Below are 18,280 nucleotides of genomic sequence, written 5' to 3' on the forward strand. Positions count from 1 at the left end.
ATATAATCTGGGGAAAAGGGAGCCATAGCTAATGAAACCAAATTGGACTTATTAGTGTAAGACACCAGGGAATTTTCAGTGCAAACAGGGGACAGCTGTCTCCAGTCCTTAGCACTTGGAGAGGAGGGTTAGCTTTTAAAAATGGCTATTTTTTTCATCATAAACTCTGAAATCCTTTGAGATTTCTGCTGAGATGGTTGCTCCCAGAATGAGTTGGCAGGATGAAATCCCTTCAAGGCAGTTTAAATGCTGAAAGAGACGCAAACAGGGCAGGGGAGGCAATACTGATAGTGGACGTGTTTTAAGCTTTTATACTTAGGCTCAAAAGAAAATGGACTACAAGCAGTTCTCGAGTTACCAGATACGACAGTGAGCCCCACAATTAGTTGGGAATTATGATGGTCATAAAGCAGGTGACCATATGACCAGACCCGATTTTATGACCTTTTTTTGCAGGAGTTGTTAAGCAAATACCACAATCATTAAGTAAACCCATTATCTGCCACTCTGCCACGGGGCAGTTTTTGAAAGGCAAAAACATCCTTAAATCACAGTCGTGTGACTGCGGGGTGCTGCAAACGGGCTGTAAGTTGGGCTGGTTGCTGAGCATCCAAACCTCAGTCACTTGACCAGGGGAAGACCCAGATGTTATACTTTTCAAACCAGGTTATAATAACTAGGCTTTAGGAGAGTCTGTCGTAACTTTGAACGGTTGATAAGCAACCGGCCATAAATTGAGGACTGCCTGTGTCATTCCAGAACCGCCGTATATAAAACTTACTGCTGATTTGAGACACGCAGGCAGACATATAACATCCCTCGCTTATCTTCCCATGAAAAGCAGCCTTATCAACATTTATATTCCAATTTTCCCCAGAGGGTTCAATTCCTTCAAACCGTTGTTTCTTCCGCCAGGCTGAGATTTCAAAGGGCTGAACAGTCAAACCCTGAAATCTGAAGCTCATCTTAAGAGGCGGAAGCTGAGAAATTGATCTCGGGATTTGCTGAGCACAATATCCCTGGACACCACTCTCTGCAAACGAAAATAGACTTTTTCCGGAGGGCCGGATCTGTCCCTGGGTTGCAAGGGGACAAGAACGCCTTTCATTCATCTCCAGAAATCATAATAAATGAGGTCATTGGAGCAAAGCTGCTCAGGGCAGCTTAGGAAAGAGACCTGCTATCCACGGGGATGGGCAGGAAATGGAAATATGACACTCCAGTCCTACTGTGAGAAAACCCTCCCCCCCAAAAAAACCCTTCAACTTATGATCATACTTAGGTCATTTCCACTGATAACCAAGGCAGTTTTTAAGTGAGTTGCACCAACTTTTGATTCCAAATAATATTTTATCCATCCCAAAAAAGAACTTCAAACGTTCAGCTGAAAGGACAGCCACAAATAAGCAGAAATTAAGGAAAGCAAGCCGTGGTTTTACAGCAGCAGAGACTGCTCAGCTCCCTAAAATATAAAATCACAATTGGTTGATAATGACCTCTGCTGGTGAAATCTAATAAAATAAATCCTTCTGTCTGTGCGACAGCTATTTTCAGAGATCATTCCTAATTATTCTATCTGCATATCTTAAAAACTAAAATGCATCATCCGACGGTAAGAATTTCAGAGCTGCCTTGTAAGACCGAACCGTACTTTGCTCCTAACCAACACCAGGCAAGGTATTTATAGACACACACCTCATTGGTTGCCCTCATTATGAAGATAAGACTACTTGGCACACGGGAGGCTCTTTTTGGGCATCGCCAGGCACCCAGGACTCCAATCGGCTGGAGTCAAGGACCCAGGTGAGCCCTGGCTCTAACCTTATTTTTATTTTTCTTGATTTTATCATCATTTCTTTCTTCAATGGTTGCAAGCTACCCGCAGTTGTTGAGATGTGGGTGACGTACAGGTTTAATCAATTACTATTCGTATTATCCTTCAAATCCTTCATGCATTCATTGCTGGAAGACTTACTGAAGTTTCCCTGGGCTGTGATGGATTATCAGCTCTTCCTTCCTCTGCTGGGGTCTCCATGCTGGCGCTTAGAAACCCGGGCGAGCAGAGGCGCTGAGGCCTTCCAGCAAGCAGAAGCCCATTTTCGGTCTTAAAGACTTCAAGCCGTCTGTGTCACCTGCGACAAAAAAAGCAGGTGTGTGTAGAGCAGATGTTGCAGGAGAAGCATGAAAAGTCTATGCTGGTAGAACAGGTCTGTGCTGGTAGGAGAGGGTTTCCCAACTCGGCAACTTTAAGAGGTGTGGACTTCGACTCCCAGAATTCCCCAGGCAGCACAGGTGAACTTCAACTCCCAGAATTCCCCAGGCAGCACAGGTGGACTTCGACTCCCAGAATTCCCTGGTCCACACATGCTGGCCAGGGAATTCTAAGAGTTGAAGTCCATGTATCTTAAAGTCATCAAGGGTGGGAAACCCTGTAGTAGAACATCAGGAACAGTCTGGGAGAGCATCTCTTAATACCTTTGAGAAGGTGAAGTTGCCAGACGTCCTCAATTTACAATCACTGAAGTTGTAAGTTGAAAAAAGTGACGTGCCCAGTCCTCAGACTTACAATCATGGCTGCATCCCCCTGGTCATGGGATCAAAATTGGGGCACTTAGCAACCAACATATATTTATGCCAGAGGCCGAAAAGCCACCCTGAGTTACTCGGTGGTAAAATGGGCGGCCAATAAATTTTAATAATAATATATAAATTACCATCTGCGACCTTCCTAGCTGGCTTCCTAACAACCAAAATCAATGGGAAAAGCTGATTAGCATGATTCACTCATAGTGATTCACTTAATAACCGTATGATTTATTCAACAGCTGCAGTGATTCACTTAACAACCGTGGCAAAAATCGTCCTAAAATCAAGTGCAACTCACTTGACCCCTGCCTCGTTTATCAATGGAAATTCTTGTCCCAATTGTAGTCGTAAATCAAGGACTATCTGGCTCTTATATTTACAGCCAGATTGTACAATGACAAAAATGAAATGTTCCTTTGAGAGTATGGAAGGCCCCTGAAAAATTTCTCATCAATGTTAAATTTACTGTAGCAATTTACCGATTAATTTTTGTGAATGTATCTGCTGCATACAGTATTCCTTTTCCATCCCTGAAGTTATATTCCACCATCAGGGAAAAAGAAAATCCAGATTGCACCTGTAAAAGTGAGCTTATGCCTGATTTAAATTTCTTATTGCTGACTCTTTGCTCTTTCTATGCACGGAGCCTCATTTAAAATGCTTTCTACGGAAAGGAATATATATATATAAATTAAAAAAGGGAAAAATATATATAAATTAAAACCCTAACTAATAAGCCTGATATATTACAGGCTCTTCTCCACGCTGATATGAAAGCACTAAATTTAACAGTTTAATAATTCATAATTACATTTAATTGGAGGTATCAAATGCTGGTGCTTTCCTGAGCTAAAATGCCCTCTATCAGGGGATTAAAAATAAATTGGAAGGAACAAACATACCCCAATAAGACACATGAATTTGTCACCCTTAAGTTTCCTAATATCTACTCTTCCCCATGGATTATTCATAGGGGCAGTTTCCAAAGCGTTCCACTGGAAGACCAGCACAGAAATCCACTGCCACGAACACCTCCCCCCCACCAAAAATGAAATATAACAAAAGCCTGACCTTCTAAAGGGGAGGGGGGGGAATAAAGCAGAAAGCTTTGCAATATAGACCCAAACTCTCCATCTCCCCAAAAGAGCCCCCACCCCACCCCACATCTTCCTTCCACCTTTAAATCTAACAACTCTGGGTCCACTGGCAATCAGCTTTCTGCAAACCCCTTCCCTGCTGCCCCCCTCCTCATATTTTGGCTACTTTGCAAAGTCCATTCCCTGCTAAACGCCCCCCCCTTCCAATTTTTGCAATATTGCAATTCATTCCCTGCTGGCCCTCTACAAACCCCCCCCACACACAATTTTTGCAACATTACAAAGACCATTTCCTGCTGCCCCCCCCCCATTTTTGCAACATTGCAAAGTCCGTTTGCCGTAGGGGCCCCAAACTTTCGCAACCCTGCAAAAACACCCCCCCCCCCGCCTCCCTTCTTGGCAAAGCGGCCCGGCCCGGCAGGGGAGGCTCTGGGGCGGCCCGGGGGCGGCCGGGCTCGGGCCCCGGCCCCCATGGACCCCCGGGGATCCAACACCGGCCGCTCCGGGACCCACCTTCGGGGTCTCCCCGCCAGCAGCAACGCGAGGCCCGGCCCGGCGGGGTTGCATCGCCTCCCGGGAGCAGCCGGCCATCCCAGCGCGTTCCCGTTGCCGTGGAGACGCGCGCCGCAGCGCCCCCTAGCGGCTGGACCGCAAACCCCATCCTCCCTGCTCCGGTTGGGGCTTCTTGCAGGAAGCCTATTTTGAAAATCCGGATTAAATTCCCCCCCACAACCCAGCCCCCCCCCTTTTTTCCAGCGATGAGGGGCTAAGAGGCTGGTTGCTGGAGCGCAAAGGATTAGTACCGCTTTATAGAGCCGTAGTAAGGCCACACCTGGAAGACTGCGAACAATTTGGCCACCATATCACAAAAGAGATGTTGAAAGTTTGGAAAAAATTCGGAGAAGAGCAACTAAGATGATCAGAGGCCGGGAGAAACATATGAAGAACGGCTGCAGGATTTGGGAATGGCCAGCCTAGAGAAAAGAAGAAATGGGAGTGACATGATAGTAGAATTCCGGTATTTGGGGGGAGGGGGGCAACACAAAGAGGAGGGGGCTGGGTTGTGCACCAGAGCACCAGAGGGCAGGACAAGAAACAATGGTTGGAAACTGATCAAAGAGACAAGCAACCTGGAATTAAGGAGAAACTTCCTGACAGTGAAGACAACCAGTGGAACAGCTTGCCACCAGAAATCGTGGTCGCTCCATCACTGGAGGTTTTCAAGGAGAGACTGGATAGCCACTTGTCCGAAATGGTCTGAGCAGGGGGTTGGACTAGAAGACCTCCAAGGTCCCTTCCAGGTCTATTCTATTCTATCGCCAAAAACAAAACACACAACCCGAACTGGCTCGAGAGCTCCATTTTCCATCTGCGTTGCTGTCCTTCGAATTGTGCTCCTGTTTGGACCTTTCCCCCCCCCCTCTTTTTTTTTGCATTTCTATTCCTTGCATGGGATGAATACAGGCAGTCCCCGACTTGCAACAGTGACCCTTTAGAGTTACGACACTGAAAAAAGGGACTCGTGACCGTTTTTCACACTTAACGACCATTGCAGCATCCCCCAGGGTCACCCGATTTACATTCAGACACTTGGCAACTGACTCACACTTATGAAGGTTGCAGTGTCCTGGGGGTGGGTGGGTCACCTGATCCCCTTGCCACCTTCTGACAAGCAAAGTCAAAGGGGAAGCGAGATTCACTTAACAACCGGGTTACTAACTTATCAACTGCAGTGGTTCACTTAACAACGGTGGCAAGGAAGGTCATAAAATGGGGCAAAATTCACTTAATGAATGTCTCAATAACAGAAATGTTGGACTCAGTTGTTGTACCTTAATATATAAACAGACGAGGCATTTGATGTGTGTCCCTGTCCTTGGGGCACAAAGCCCACCCAGGGGATGGAAAGAGCAACCTGACCTGGGTCCACCAAGACCTGGCCAGGTTGTGGTGGTGGCCCATTTTCACGTCCACTTTTGATATTATTACCATCAATGCATTGCAGCTAGTAAAAGACAGGTCAGAAGGGGTTAACCCAATTGGCAATCCACCTTCATGATAAGAGAAGAAAAAGAGAGAGAAAAGGAAGGAAGGAAGGAAAGTAGGAAGGAAGGGAGGGAGGGAGAAGGAAGGAAGGAAGGAAGGAAGGAAGGAAGAAAGGAAGGAAGGAAGAAAGAAAGAAAGAAAGAAAGAAAGAAAGAAAGAAAGAAAGAAAGAAAGAGAAAGAAAGAAAGAAAAGAGAAAGAGAAAGAGAAAGAGAAAAAGAGAAACAAAACAATGAAACCGAGGGGAAGGATGACATTTTTTCCCCACAATAAAATCAGCACAGCCTCCAGGGTTAACTATAAAAAATATTTATTCTTCTGTAATAAAAGGTGCAGCTCATGAACCAGGAGCCAGGAAATTATTAACTACCTCCAATAATTCTCTAAACAACAAAAGGAGGAAGAAAACAGACTTTTCAAGACACAGACTTACTTTCCAGAAAATTTTCCTCTTAGTAGGACTTCTAAGGTTATTAAACTATCATTGTACAAATGTTGATCATTAGTAAAAAGGGGATGTACAGATTTTAATTCTTTCCGGCTGCTGAAAAGGATCCCAGAATCCATTTCCTTCATATAATGTTTAACAGAGGAACTGCTCCATTTTATTACGATTTTGCCAATGGAAACTGTCCAGTTACCCCAATTATTTGCAAGAGAAAACAGCCTGTGCCCACATCAAGAATTCTTCATTATGAAAAACGTGTGTGAAAGTAAACACCAGCAAAAACAAGCGGCCAAAATAAAACGAAAGAAAAGAAAAGCTCCCTTCTGAAGTTCTAGAGAAACATTTCACCCACATCCATTCTTGTGGACTTTAGAAGGCCAGAATGAGAGCTGTTCAGGCTGAAATACTCTAAGCAATTCATAACGTATCAGCGAGACTGGCTAAAAATTAACCCTGATATTGAAGTATAATTATTGCAAGGTTACATCTCCGAAGCTCAAATTAACAAGTTGATCAGCCTGCTTGCACTCAAATAGAATTCATAGGGTTTACAGGTGCCAACTCTTTATAAGAGGACATTTTTGTGCTGTTTCGGTAAAAGTGTTGCATAAATTAGCTTGAAAACAACTGGTACCCTAAAGTAGGATTTCATGCTTTAAAAAGAGCATGCAATATTCTCATATTTAGTTGTGATGCTTCCAAACCCTGGATCTCTATTTTTGAATGGCTGATGGCTTACACCAGTGTTTGTGCCCAACCATAACTGCATCAGTTGAACATTAAAATAACTGATATTTATTTTATTGCCCAGTTTATTTTAAGTTGGGAGTGTCCTTATACTTCAGCCTCTGTGCAAATACTGTCTTCTCCAATATTTCATTTATATTGCACCAAAATGCTGTCGGTGTTTACCAAATTATTTTTAAATTAAATATAATTATTGTCTTGTCATTGTGAATCTCAATATTCAAAATCCTGAGAAAACCTTTTAAAGTCATAAATACAGTTTAGAATTTTTTTAAAAAAATGCTTTACAATATTTTTTAGATTCTTTCCGCTGCCTTGAGGACTAGTGCTGTGATCATTTTAAAATAATATTCGAGCTGGTCAAACATTGAGAGATCCCAACCCAATTTCTAATTCAGTTCAATAAATATAAATAGGATGCGGAAGCACAGAAAATATATCTTCGTGATTGATAAAATTCAGTGCAAATAATAAATATAAATTGGGGAAACTATTTTTAGAACAAAATTGGGGATCACACATCTTCTATGTAGTGCTTGTTTTTAAAAAAAGCTAATCCCTCTGTTATTTAGGGCAATTTATTTGTGCTTCTTCACAAAGCATTGGATTAGCTGTTAAATATATTGTACCTCTATAGCCAAAGGTGTAAACTAAGCTAAAATTTTTGCAGAGTAGCTGCAGATAAAAGAAGCTTTTCTTCCTATACTTTCCACAGCAAGCAGACAGATGTATCTCCAATCCCTACTTATTCAACAGAGTCCAGTGTTGGATCTGGAAAGCAAATTTCACACCTTCCATTCCTAGTTTCACTAGCTGTGAAAACAAACAGATAAACAAACTTGACAGACCAACTTATCTGTGACAATATTTTGAAGTTCAGCAGTAGTGTGTATCCAACAGCAAAGCAAAAGAGCCAGTGCTTATTTCTTTAGGCTGTTTGGCTCTTCCAACATTGCAAGTCCATTTGAGAGTCTACTATATCCACTAGGCTATCCTTCTCCATTTGAATGTCCTCCAAATATTGGAGAGTTGTAGTCCCACAGCTCTAGAGGAGTTGGGGAGTGTTGAGTTGAACTTTCTCTGGCTTAGCAAGGGATGGAGTGATCCAAAAGATACCCATGACTTTTTGCAAGCATGATGACCCACAGGATTACCCCTTGTGTCAGACTCTTCAATGGTCATCCTTCTCTACTGACCTCTCTTTTCACCACCATCATTGTTGGTAGGACAAGAAGCAATGGATGGAAATCAAACAAGGAGAGAAGCAACCCAGAACTAAGGAGGAATTTCTTGACAGTGAGGACAATTAATCGGTGGAACGACTTGCCTCCAGAAGTTGTGGGTGCTCCATCACTGGAGGTTTTCAAGAAGAGATTGGACAGCCATTTGTCTGAAATTGTATAGGATCTCCTGCTTGAGCAGGGGGTTGAACTAAAAGACCTCCAAGATCTCTTTCAACTCTATTATTGTTATTCTGATCCACACTGGCTGGAGAATTCTGGGAGTTGAAGTCCATCCATCTTAAAATGGCCAAGGCTGAGAATCACTGCTTTACAGAATGATAGGTGAAGGATCTTGCCATGTAGAAAGATGACAAGTGAAGCTCACCCCTTTTTGCCAAAGTCCTCACCCGCCCCTTGTCCAAAACATTTATTTCCAAGGATACACACTCCCAGAAGGCAGCAGGGCGCCCTGATACTCTTTTCCTTGAAAATAGGCTAAATTTTAGAATGTGAGGAACCTGCATTAGTTTTACGTCGTAATTGGGTTTTTTCCTGGATCCATTCCACTGCATGGAACTTGCCTTGGGAATCCTTTCTTGTCAAAAATCTCATTGGTCATTCTGCAGTGATGCTGGCTCACATGGAGTCAGCTTGCCATTTCAGTTTGGTGCTTCCATAGGAGAAAAGGGGGATAATTCTTTTTTTCCACGAGCTGAGCTGCCGAAGGAATCACCCACTTGTTACACAGACAAAGAAAATTCGTACCAATTTCTTGGAAGAAAATTTCCCAGCACCTGCAAAGATTTCACAGATCCTTTGCCTCAGGAATTGCTGCAACTGGGATTGAATGTTCAAATGAAGACCCCTCGAAAGGTTTCTGTAGTGTGCTTTCTCCCACCCCTATATCAAGACTTGATATAAAGGCATCCTGCAATGATTGCTTGGAGGAGGTTTTTAAAAATCTTGCAAAACTTTATGTTGTTTACTCCACATATCAGCTGGGCTTCATCCTCCAGTTTGCCCCCTTGCTTGGTAACACGATCCATGAAGCCATTTTTCCTCAGAAACATCACTTACTCCATTGCCCAAAGGGCTCATTTTATCGGCAGATCCAAGAAAAAAAAATCTTATTCCCACGAGTCCATTCTGACCTGACCCAGATAGCGATTTTTTTGAACCAACTGAGCGCCCGCACTGTCTGATGTCTATTTTCTTCCAGAACGGCATCTTCGGCACTTATACCAGAGTCCCGTTCTTGTTGTCATATTTCAGGGGGGCTCGGGGAAAATTCAGGGTAGCGTATTCCGTTGCGTTCTGTGACTGGAGGTTTTTCACCTCCTCAGCTGAACGTTCCCGGCTCTTCGTGAAGACCTGGATATCGGCGTAATGCACGCTGCTTTCATTGAGCTTCATGTTCCTCGGCTTGCTCACCGTGGCGTAGACCGGGAACTCCGAGACATCATCGTAGACGGGGGCCACGTCAAGACCCTTAGCAGAGAGAGAGAGAAATCAAATCACTGAGTCTCAGACCAAACTTTTAGAACTAAGTAGTTTAAAAGCCAACTGGCGCTCCCTCTCCGTTCCTTAAACAAGAGCACAACATACAGGGGAAGCTCTGCCCTCCAGGAAGGCGAGCTACACAAGAAGACAGTTTGTACCCCATAGGACAAATGTTTGGCACTAAATTCTCAGATTGTCTTGGGAAAACAGATCTTGCAGGATGTTAAAAAGCCAAATTCGTGGGGACCAGAGAGGGCGAGGGTGGGAACGCACCTGGAGGAATCACCAGGTTAAGGAAGGATGGGATACAGTGATGCCCGGATGAGTTTAATTAGTTTGGATCATGAAACATCTGCGAGAAAACAACCAAGCTCAGAGAGCACCAAGGACCCAATTGTCGTCCTCTTCCTCCTGCTCTCCGCAAACCCCACTCCCTTCTAGCACTGATGATATTACCTAGATGGGTCATGAAACGTCTGTGAGAAAACAACCAAACCCAGAGAGCGACAAGGACCCCTCATTTCAACCCAGTTTTTATTGTGTAAATCATTGGTCAAGAAAAATTAATTATAGAATAAAAAGGAAGTCGTCTCCCTGAGAAGGGAATTTATTTACCTTGTTGATTTGTGGGGTTTGTAAACTCGGCTTACTGATTCTAATATCTGTAAGAGAAAGAGAAAAAAGTCCCCTTGGAATCATGAAGCCTTGAATCTGAACAGAATGAGAAAACTGCCAGGGGATGTGGCGGTTTTCGTATTTAGGGAAATCAGGAAGTCTCATGAGTTTAGGGCAATCTTGGAAAACAGGAAGACAGTGAACTTTCTACAGATCACCTGGCGAAGAATATCTTTAAACCTAGAATCATATCTAACCACTTGGACCGGAGATCTGAAACCAAGGATCCTGGAGTTCAAAATCCTTGATTGAATACAAACTATACAAAATTATGTTGTGGGTTGTTCTTTTCCCTTCTCAGAATGCAAGTTTTCAAGCATTCTTTGGTGTGAATGCAGACTCCCAGCTGCTCCTTTGTTTTCTAAGCAAAAAGGAAAGAATTGCCCCCTAGCTAAAATTCTCAGGGTGAAATAAAGCCATCCAAAAAAAAAAGAAGAAGAGAAAACCAGTTAAAACAACAATCCATGGCGGTGGTGGTAGAGATGAATGTGGTTGCTGATGCCCGCATTCCTCATCCTCAACTGAGTGCCAGCAGCCTTCATTGTCCCCATAGCAACGTTCAGCCCAACTGAAGGATCCTGAGAATGCTGGAATTTCTGCTTGTTTCTTTGCAAACACTCACCCAAGGGTTTTGCAAGAATCAGTTTTCCCCATGCAGTTTTTATTGACTCTCAGGAAAATGATGCCTAAGCAGATAGGCTGAATTCAGATGTTCCTTCACCCGGGAACATTTCTGCGCTCTCCTCTCCCAGGTCCCTGTCACGTCTATCCAGCCACCTCCAACCAGTGGCCATGATGGTTTTCTTGCCTTGTTGCCATTTTATGCTGGCTATCCAGACTCACTTTGTCCTGTGAACGGGATAAATTAATAAATACCTCTCTATTGCTTACCTGGTTTTCTTTTTCCCCTCTTCAATAGCGAAGGGCAGTTGCTAGCAGAAAAGAGAGAATGAATTTTGAAGTGATTCAAATTCTGACACGTTTCATCATTGTTTCCTCTGTGCGTGTATGTGTGTGTGTGTGTATAAATATAAATATATAAATATGAAAACTGACCAATTAGCCATGCTGAAAATTGGTAAGTTTCCCTGCTAGCCCCCCCTCCCCCCTTTGGGGTTTTCATTTCTCCACCTCTTACAATATTCAGTCTCCCTACATTATTAAGTCCTGGGGCTTGGCAGCAGCTTGTTTCACAAGGAGTGGCTTTCTGAATAATTACCTGTTACGTTTCACATTCAATTCTATTTTGAGTTTTCCAGGAACAGGAAAATCAGATTAAAAAAATAAAAGAATAGAGGCCTGATAACTTGCACTGTAAGAAATTAAAGAGTGCAGGGAACATCCATCACCTTGCTCTACTTAGCCAAAACCGGTCTGTCGTTTCTGAGAGACGGACGCTCTTTTAAATACAGTATTATTATTATTTATTTAAAAAAATGCCCTGTTTGCTTCGTCTTGTTGTTGTTGACGTTGCTGTTAGTGACCCCAGAATGGCGACTGGTTGCAGCACTCTTGTTTAGAGGCTCTGTGAAAATCTCTCCCCTGCATGGGATGCTCTGAGCTTCATTGCTGGGGATGGGGGGGGAGACATTCAGGCTCTGCCTTTTAACCTCCCACCTTCATCACCTCCACCATGGCCTGGCAAAGGATTGAGCACAAGAAGGTACTCAAAAGTTTAGGTAGCTTGTTTGGAAGGAAGAAGATTAAGTCAGCTGCTCCCTGTATCTTTAAGGATGCGGGTAACCCTTCAGTCTGGCGAGATTCTATCTATAGGTGAAGAACAATAAAGGAAACTACTTAAATGTTATTTTGCATGCGGTTCTTGGTTTTGCAACCTGACATTAATAGAACAGGACTTTTTGTAGTAGAAAGAGTGTGTACAAAACACAGTGATTAGAAAAGTGTACAGAAGTGTACAGAAGGCAGGACAAGAAGCAACGGATGGAGACTAATCAAGGAGAGAAACAATCTGGAACTAAGGAGAGATTTCCTGACAGTGAGAACAATTAACCAGTGGAACGACTTGCCTCCAGAAGTTGTGGACGCTCTGGAGGTTTCTAAGAAGAGACTGGCCAGACACTTGTCTGAAATGGTTTCCTGCCTCAGCAGAGGGTTGGACTAGAAGACCTCCAAGGTCCCGTCCGACTCTGTTACTTTGTTCTGTTATTCCGAAGTGATTTAGCTCTTTAAAGAGATTGGAGCAACCTGGTCTTCAGCTGCTTATAGAAAGCTGCTAAGAGGTGTTGGGGGAAGGAGAATTGGGGGGGTGCTGTGGTGGAGGCCCTATCCCCCCCCTTCTTTCACCATAAAATGCCAAGGGCAGCTGGGCAGCGAGTCAAAACAGCAGCTTGATGACCTTCTGCTGAACAGCCACCCAGTTCTAGTCCCTGTAGCCTCAGCCCCCCTCCCGGAAAAAAGGGTGGGGGGATCCCGACACAGCAGCCAACAAACCCATCCTGCCCAGATGCCCCAAAGAGACAGTAAGACCCCTTTTTTCAGCCCTCCGAGCAAGGAGAGGGATCGAGTCTTCTCTAAACAGGACAAGCTCTTCTGCAGCTTCTTCGTCTTCTCCTTCCAAGGATATTTCTCTCCCCGACCGGAGGGAGGGGGGGGAGTCCCTGGGCTGACTGAGAAGTCCCTGCAGCCTTTTTCATCTCCCCCGAAAGACAAAGAAGCCTGTTGCCCTTTAGGAACAGGGAACGACAGGGGAAGTCGTGCCAAGGCTGCTTTAAATAGCTCGGCCTTGAATCTGAGTGAACAAAATCACTGGCATCTCGGGGAAAGAATTAAAAGGGCCTGGATCAGTTTTCCAGATTGCTTTTCTCCTTGTAGGGGAAGGAAAAGAATAGATGGCGGAGTCTGGCCCGTTCAGCCCACCCCCGCTATTAGGTGGTTTCTCAACTTCAGCAGCTTGAAGATGGGTGGACTTCAACTCCCAGAATTCCCCAGCCAGCTGTGTTGCTAGGGAATTCTGGGAGTTGAAGTCCACCCATCTTCAATCTGCTGAGGTTGAGAAACACCATTCTAGGTCGATGTGAAGCCTTGGGAAATATTACCCCATGTAAGAAGAAACCCCCAAAGTCAATATTGACCTAGACATTTAAATTTAATACATACAAACATACATACGTACATACATACATACCGTAAGCGCTGAGTTCTTATTTTTTTCATGTAAAAAAAAATCAATGCTTTCAAAGGAACCATTCACCACTATGTATATATAAAATTTAGTTTTTATTATTAAGTTTATATGCCAACCATCTTGGGACTCGAGGCGGTTCTAGCTAGGAAGCGAGGGTTGAATTGGGGCGAAGGAAAACCTTGTCACCTTTCTGGGGGCTCCAGATGGGCATATGGGAAGGAGGGAAGCAATGGCCCCCTCCCCACCTCCCCACCCACCTCGTCCAGCCAAGATTAATTGCCAAATTAACTCCCCCACTCCCCAATCAATGCAACGCTTCCGAGCATCTCCGGTAGGTGACGCTGTTTCCGCTGATTGAGCCCCATCCAAACCCAGCAGCCTTTTCCACAAAGCTAAAAAGCGTGTTTGGTTCCCCACCCCGCTTTTTTTTTTAAAAAAAGCAAAGCGGAGCTCCCACTTCGCTTTTCCCAGAGAGAATTGTCGGCTAGAAAGCAAGCTAGATTTGCCCCGGGTCGGGTGCTGAAATTTAGGAGACATTCCCCGCCCCCCACAAAAATAGACTCTAGACTAGAGCAAGGAGTCCAACCTTGGCCACTTGAGGACCTTGTGGACTTCAACTCCCAGAATCCCCCAGCCATTGTGAGAATTGAAGTCCACACCTTTTAAAGTTGCCAAAGTTGGACACCCCTGGTGTTTAGAAATTAAAATCCCAGATTACACATACAGAGAGTGGGAGAGAGAAAACGGGGGTAAGGGGACTGGAAGGGGGGGTAAGCCCCTCTCCCTTTAAGTAAGTTTCTTTCCTGGCCAATGGCCCCAGGAGCATCTTTGTGTGTGATTGTGTGTGTGTGTGTGTGTCTGCGTGCCTGGGAGGAGCGTCACCCGAGCCGAGTGCCGCTCCCCGAAACCCGCTCCGTTCAAGTCTCGCCCATCGCGCTCGGACTACAAAACCCATCCTCGGCCCGATTGCCGGGGTGGCAGAGGAGCAAAATCCCCCCCCGTCAAATAGGTGGGCCCCACCCTCCCTCCTTCCCTCCGTCCCGGGGGTGGGGAGGTCCCGGCCACTGTCCCGCGACTCCAGGTTGCTGCATTCACACGACGCTTCCCCGCCCGCCGTTCCCCCGGATCCCAGACCTTCCGCGTTGAGCGCTGCCCACCCAGCCCGGAGCCCCGCAACCAGCCGGGGGTCCTGGTTGGCTGGGCCGACCGACAGTAGCGCCTCTGGGCAAGTCGCGGGCGCTCTGTGCATGGGCAGAGGGTGCGGTTTTCCCGGGCAAGCGGGGGGGGACTTCCTCCCGGGGGGGGGTCCCGGAGCCCCCTCCTCCTCCCGGGCCAGCCCAGCGTCCCTCGGCGGCGCTCCCGACTCACCGGCCGGCGCAGCAGCCGCATCGGTTCCCCATGGTGCCAGCCGCTTCCTGGTGGCGGTTCCTCGGCCCCGGGGTGGCAGCCCGGCCGCGGGCGAGGAGGAGGAGGAGGAGGAGGAGGCGGGAGGCGGCGAAGGGCCGGGCGGAGGTGTCGGGTTTCCGCGCGAGCAGCCCAGCCCCGGCCGCCCTCTGCTGGCTGCGCTGCCCGGCGGGCGGGCGGGCGGGTGGGTGGCGTCCAGCCGGAGCGTTGGCCCCTCCTGCCCCGCCTTCCCAGCCCCTGGCAGGGGGAGACCTTCGCCGCCCCCCCCCGGAGCGCTCTCAGCCCGCAGCGGCGGATCCCTCCGCCGTCCTGGCCCATCATCCACAACCTTTCCACTCTCCACCGTGCCCATCATCCACAACCTTTCCGTTCCCAGCATCCCCCTCCTGCAACATCATCCACCAACTTTCCACTCCCATCAACCGTGACCTTTTTCTTCCAGCATCCTCATCCTGCCCCATCATCCCCCATCATCCCATTCCCATCTTCCACAACCTTTAGGCCGGGAGGCCTTCTCCACCCAGAAAAAGTCCCCACTGGGAGAGCTGATCTGGGGCCGTGCCGGGGCCGGGATGGGCACCCGCAGAAAAACCAGGATGGCAGACACGATGCTGCTACCGTTGAAGCTGCGTGGCCTTGGATGCCATTTTGACTTTTTTGCCCATTTTATGGACACCCCAGAAAGACGCTAGAACCATTTGGATGGGCAAAGTTTTATTTCCCCAATGCATTTTCTAAGTGGGGGGGCATATTTGGGGGAACGTATACGCCGGGCTTTTCACGAGCAGCAAATCTTCCTGGTGACTTCATTTCAGGGCCCTGAAGATCCTACCCTATCCTCCCCCTCCCCAGATCCTCAAAGAAACCAGAAAAACAGGACATCCAACAGGAAAGGTGTTTTGCGGGGGGGGGGGGGGCAGCCAGCTGGCAGCGGGATTGTAGCTCCCTACAGTATGTGCAGCTGTTAAGTGGGGAGGGGGCAAGCCTTCCAAGAACAGCAGCAACAGGTGGTCCCCCCCTCTTGAGCCCCAACCCAGACTTGAAAGGGCGCCCGGATGCCAGGCGCCCAGCCTGTCCTTCACCTCCCATCCTTTGGCAGCGGCTGCAGGAGGTGGAAGGAGAGGGTCACCGGTCAGGGGTTTTTCAGTGACGACCCCTTTGCTAACGGGAGGAAGGAGCCTGGTGCCAGCTGCCAAGTAGCCAGAGAGGAGACATCCGAAAATGCTTATATCCTCCTTCCCCCCCCCCCGGAACATCATGTCCCCCCCCCCGGTGAGATCCGCACCCATGCCCTTGGCTTCCGGAAAGGGCCTGAAGACCTGGCTCTGCCCACTGGCTCGGGACCCCAATGGGCCCGTGTCATTCTGGGGGTGGACAACGGCGGAGAAAAGACCCACCCCCTCCCCTTCCTTGCCGTCTTGGTCCATCTTAAACCAATCTTACAGCGTTTACTAATAGTAATACTGTGACTGTTTATTATTTTAAGGTTTTATATTGGTGTTTTATTGATTGCAAGCCACCTAGCCCTAGGCAAGATGGGCGGCGTAGAAGTTTAAGTAGTGAATAAAAGGCAGGTAATTCTCGACTTACCGCCACGACTGAGAGCAAAATCTCTGTTGCTAAGCGAGACCGTTGTGAAGCGAGTTTCGCCCCATTTTATGACCTTTCTTGCCGCAACTGTTAAGTGAATCGCTGCCCTTGTTAAGCTAGTCCCACGGTCCTTAAGGGAATCAGGCTCCCCCACTGACGTCGCAAACGGGGATCAGGTGATCCCAGGGAACACTGCACCAGTGGTCAAGCATCCTAATTTTGATCACGTGACCCCGGGGATGCTGCAACGGTTGTAAGCGGGGAAAACGGTCGTAAGTCACTCTTGTCTGTGCCGTGAGAACTGCAAAAGGGCACTAAACGAGGACTATCCGTAAAAATAAAATTTCCACCCAAGAGACCTTAAGGAGGGGAGGTGGTGGCTTCTCCTGTGGCAAACTGATGCAAACTTTCCCACTGTGATTGGCACCCCACCCCACCCCAGACCCACAATGCAAGCAACACAGGGAGTGTGACATTTGCTCCCAACGTCCCTCTCCCACCCCAAGACTTCCACAAGCCATGAATGTAGGCTGAGAAGTGGCTTGGGTTGCAAAGCATCTCAGGAAAGGGATTTTGGTACGGCTGGAGCCAGACAGAAAAATGCAAACAAAACCCAGGTTTTGCAAGGCTGCTGGTCTCGCTCCCCCCCCCACCCCTACCCCCCCCTGTCCCTTTTCAGAAAGACAAAAGCGTTCTCAACAATCCTGCTTCCCCGCCCCCTCCCTCCACCACCAGGCCACTCTTGGCTGCCTGTTCACATTCCCTTTCCCTAACACATCTGTGGGCATAAAAAGGGCCCGCTTGAGAGTGCCCAGGGGGGGGGCTTCTCTGCTTTCCGGACCAAATCTGGCCAGTGCGGACATCCAAATGTAAGCCCTGGTTTTTGGGGGTGGGTAGGTGGGAGTGGAGGCAGGGGGTCCATCAGGGAGATGAAAGGTAAGCCATTGTTGGGCGCCAACTGGAGAGGGCATTGTGCCAAGCCAGGGAAAATCAGAGGGATTTCTGGAGTCGAGAAAGATTTGGGACCCCAGGAAAGCAAAGTCCAATTTATGGCAAATAGATGAACCACCAGCGGTTGAATTTTGAATTTTAACGAACAGAAGCAGGTCCAATTTTTCACTTGACATCTCCCCTCCCCCTCCATAAACCCCTGCCTGGCGATCCAATTGCCTTGTCTCTCCAAATTCTCCCTGCTGAGATTTTGTCAGGACAAATCTGGAAAACCGGGTGTGTTGCTCTTGCAAGAAAATGGAACCAGGGTCATCTGAATAATGGATAAACTTGGGGGAACCCTTTGAGAGTCTGAAGCGCCAGCCATTCAGATCTGCAGGAAATGTTCTTCCGAAGAGGCTCCCATGATCAGAGACGTCCTTTTGGATTCCAATGGACGTTGCGCTTAACCCCCCCTGTCCAGAAAGTCCAAAAGTGGACAAGCTAGTTTTAAAAATGTGTTTGCTTAAAAACACACACATACACACACACACACATAATTAGAATTCAACACTGCAGAGAGGTTTCCCACAGCCAGAGTTGTTATTGCATGAGCTTTCCGAATTATGTGGGTCAGCGGCTGCAACTCAACTGTGCTTCCTTTTCAGTTGTGGCTTTGTGGCTGGCTGTTTCTCGTTGCAGTGAAACACAAAGAGCTGTCAGTTGGACGGCCCCTCCAGGCAAGGAATGTTTTCTCCCAACGGGATGCAAAAGCTTAGGAAGCTTGAAAATATGATGGTGGTCCTTGAATCCCCAGACCTTCAACCCCAAGTCATTCAAACATTTGGGTCTGTGGTTGCAATTGGCTCAAGATAGAGAAAAAAAACCCC

General features: G+C 47.1%; 1 protein-coding gene across 2 annotated transcripts; it reads right to left on the minus strand.

The window, feature by feature from the left end:
- Positions 1-5,431: 5,431 nt before the first annotated feature.
- On the minus strand, positions 5,432-14,921 carry LOC308671456 (uncharacterized protein C11orf52 homolog). 2 transcript variants are annotated; one of them, XM_081333642.1, is made up of 4 exons: positions 14,835-14,921; positions 11,213-11,253; positions 10,262-10,308; positions 5,432-9,634 (listed from the first exon to the last, which is right to left on the minus strand). In XM_081333642.1, the coding sequence occupies exons 1-4, from the start codon at positions 14,864-14,866 to the stop codon at positions 9,383-9,385; spliced, it is 372 nt and encodes a 123-aa protein (XP_081189768.1). In that variant the 5' UTR covers positions 14,867-14,921; the 3' UTR covers positions 5,432-9,382. The 2 variants fall into 2 exon arrangements, with proteins under 2 accessions (XP_081189768.1, XP_081189767.1); XM_081333641.1 differs by lacking the exons at positions 11,213-11,253; positions 14,835-14,921 and having other exon boundaries at positions 10,262-11,076.
- Positions 14,922-18,280: the final 3,359 nt, after the last annotated feature.

The sequence above is a fragment of the Vipera berus genome (genome assembly GCF_964194415.1).
Source record: "Vipera berus genome assembly, chromosome: 8".
NCBI classification, from domain to species: Eukaryota; Metazoa; Chordata; class Lepidosauria; order Squamata; family Viperidae; genus Vipera; species Vipera berus.